The sequence below is a fragment of the Morone saxatilis genome, unplaced genomic scaffold (assembly GCF_004916995.1).
Source record: "Morone saxatilis isolate NCDOM2014 unplaced genomic scaffold, NCSU_SB_2.0 Contig24, whole genome shotgun sequence".
NCBI classification, from domain to species: Eukaryota; Metazoa; Chordata; class Actinopteri; family Moronidae; genus Morone; species Morone saxatilis.
This window is the reverse complement of record NW_023339807.1, coordinates 25,879,519-25,881,260: the sequence shown is the minus strand read 5'-3', so window position 1 is coordinate 25,881,260 and position 1,742 is coordinate 25,879,519. Positions and strand designations below refer to the sequence as shown.

Genomic DNA, 1,742 nt, shown 5'->3' with positions numbered 1-1,742 from the left:
AACGGACAAACCAAACACTGTCTCTAGATCGCGCCGTTTGCGTTTTTTTGGCGGCAACCTTAGTTTCTCTCTCACGCTCGGAAAGGGAGGGCGATGCGAGTGACTACACCGCTAAATCCTGTAAAATCCTACAGACTGGACCTTTAAATTCCTTTTATCAGAGAGCCTTTTCCTAAATTTTACTTACATTTAAATTCTCTTCTATTTCATTATGTTTTTCTTTTATCTGGTTGAAATTTTCTTTTAAAACGTAATGATTTTATGGCTTGTGTTTAATAAAATGTTTTATGGAGCAATTATTGTGTTCACTGTTCTCTGTTGTTCTCTACTGTTATTGTTATTGTTCAATATAATATGAAATATCCATTAAATATGTCAGTTTACTTTTATTTGGGAACCAGTACTTAAAGGTAATAACTCGTCACTTCTTGCTGTCCTGTGCAGGTTCTGGCTCTGGTGTTCATCCGGAAGCTTCTGGATTTCTGCTTCACCAAGAGAGAGCTGAGCTGGCTGGACGACCTGATACCGGAGAGCAAGAAGAAGAGGGACGACGACAAGAAGAAGAAGGAGAAGGAGGTGAGCCGTTAGACACTTAAATCTACCAAACAACGTGACTCTGCCTCAGGCTCCTCACTGACACCGCCAATGTGGATTCTTTTCCAGGAAGCTAGGCGGATGCTGGAGGAGGCCGAGGACGATCTGCCGTACAACGGAGGGAACGTCATCGACTTCCCGATCAAAACCCTGAAAGGACGGTGAGTGATGAACAGTAGGATCCCTGTATACAGACACTGCAGCAGAGAGTAACGTGTATTTCTGTGTGTCGTGCAGCGTGGACCCATCAGAGGTCAACATCTCGGATGAAATGGCCAAAAGCGGCATTTGGAAATCCATGAACTCTGAAAGCAGCAAAGCTCTGAAACGCAGCAACAGGTAAACCTACTGGACACCAACCAATCCCTGACCAATCATTGCAGTATCCCACGAGTTTCACCAATCGTAGCGACGTTATTCTAACTGGAACAAGTTGACTTCGATTTTTAATGAATTATACAAAAAACTGCCTTAAGAAATGCCTGACGAGGTCAAGCTCCAACTCATGGTGGATTTTATCCTGTTGGTAGAGGTGTGGAAAAGATTTTAGGTTTGCATTAAAGTTGGGGGATTAGAAAAGGTAAAAAAGTTTGCACAAGTTACCTACTTTAGATCTGAGTCACATGATGATGATGATAAGGTTTTACACCATTGTTGCTAGGGTGTTGAGGTGGTTGCTTATAAACAGAAGTGATTGTATTATTATATTATTATAATTTATGCAACATTTGATTGATTAATAAACCAATAAGATGTCTCGTTGCTGGCGTTGTGTCTTCCAGCCAGGAGAAGCTTTCGAGCATCCAGATAAACGTGGAGAACGAGGACGGTCGGAGAGTCGTGGACGCTGAGACATCGCTATGATCCACCGGCGGGCATTGGTGGGGACGGGCGGCATGGACGGCGGGACGGGGGGGCTTTTGGAAGCCCCCAGGGGAGGGAAAGCGCTGACCTGGTTACTGATTTGGGCATTTGCTGTAGTCCTCGGTCTTTCTCTGAACACACTCGATAAGGTCGGTGGGAGGACCAATCAGCGCTTCACCCGCCGCGGCCTACTACTCACTGCTGCGTTTCCTCGGACGAAGGGTGAACGTTTATTATTTTTCATCGTTTTATGGTGAAACACGGGAGACTCCACCACTGGGAGG

The 1,742-nt window shown here is 44.9% G+C and overlaps 1 protein-coding gene across 1 annotated transcript in view; it reads left to right on the top strand.

Moving 5' to 3' along the window:
* LOC118336538 (sodium bicarbonate cotransporter 3-like) overlaps positions 1-1,483 on the top strand; it is a gene marked incomplete at its 5' end in the record, with an annotated part of 12,422 nt that extends 10,939 nt beyond the window's left edge. Inside the window, 4 exon segments of the mRNA XM_035673206.1 lie at positions 445-576; positions 664-755; positions 832-933; positions 1,377-1,483. Of these exon segments, the coding sequence (XP_035529099.1) occupies positions 445-576; positions 664-755; positions 832-933; positions 1,377-1,458 (408 nt within the window).
* Between the last annotated feature and the right edge of the window lie 259 nt (positions 1,484-1,742).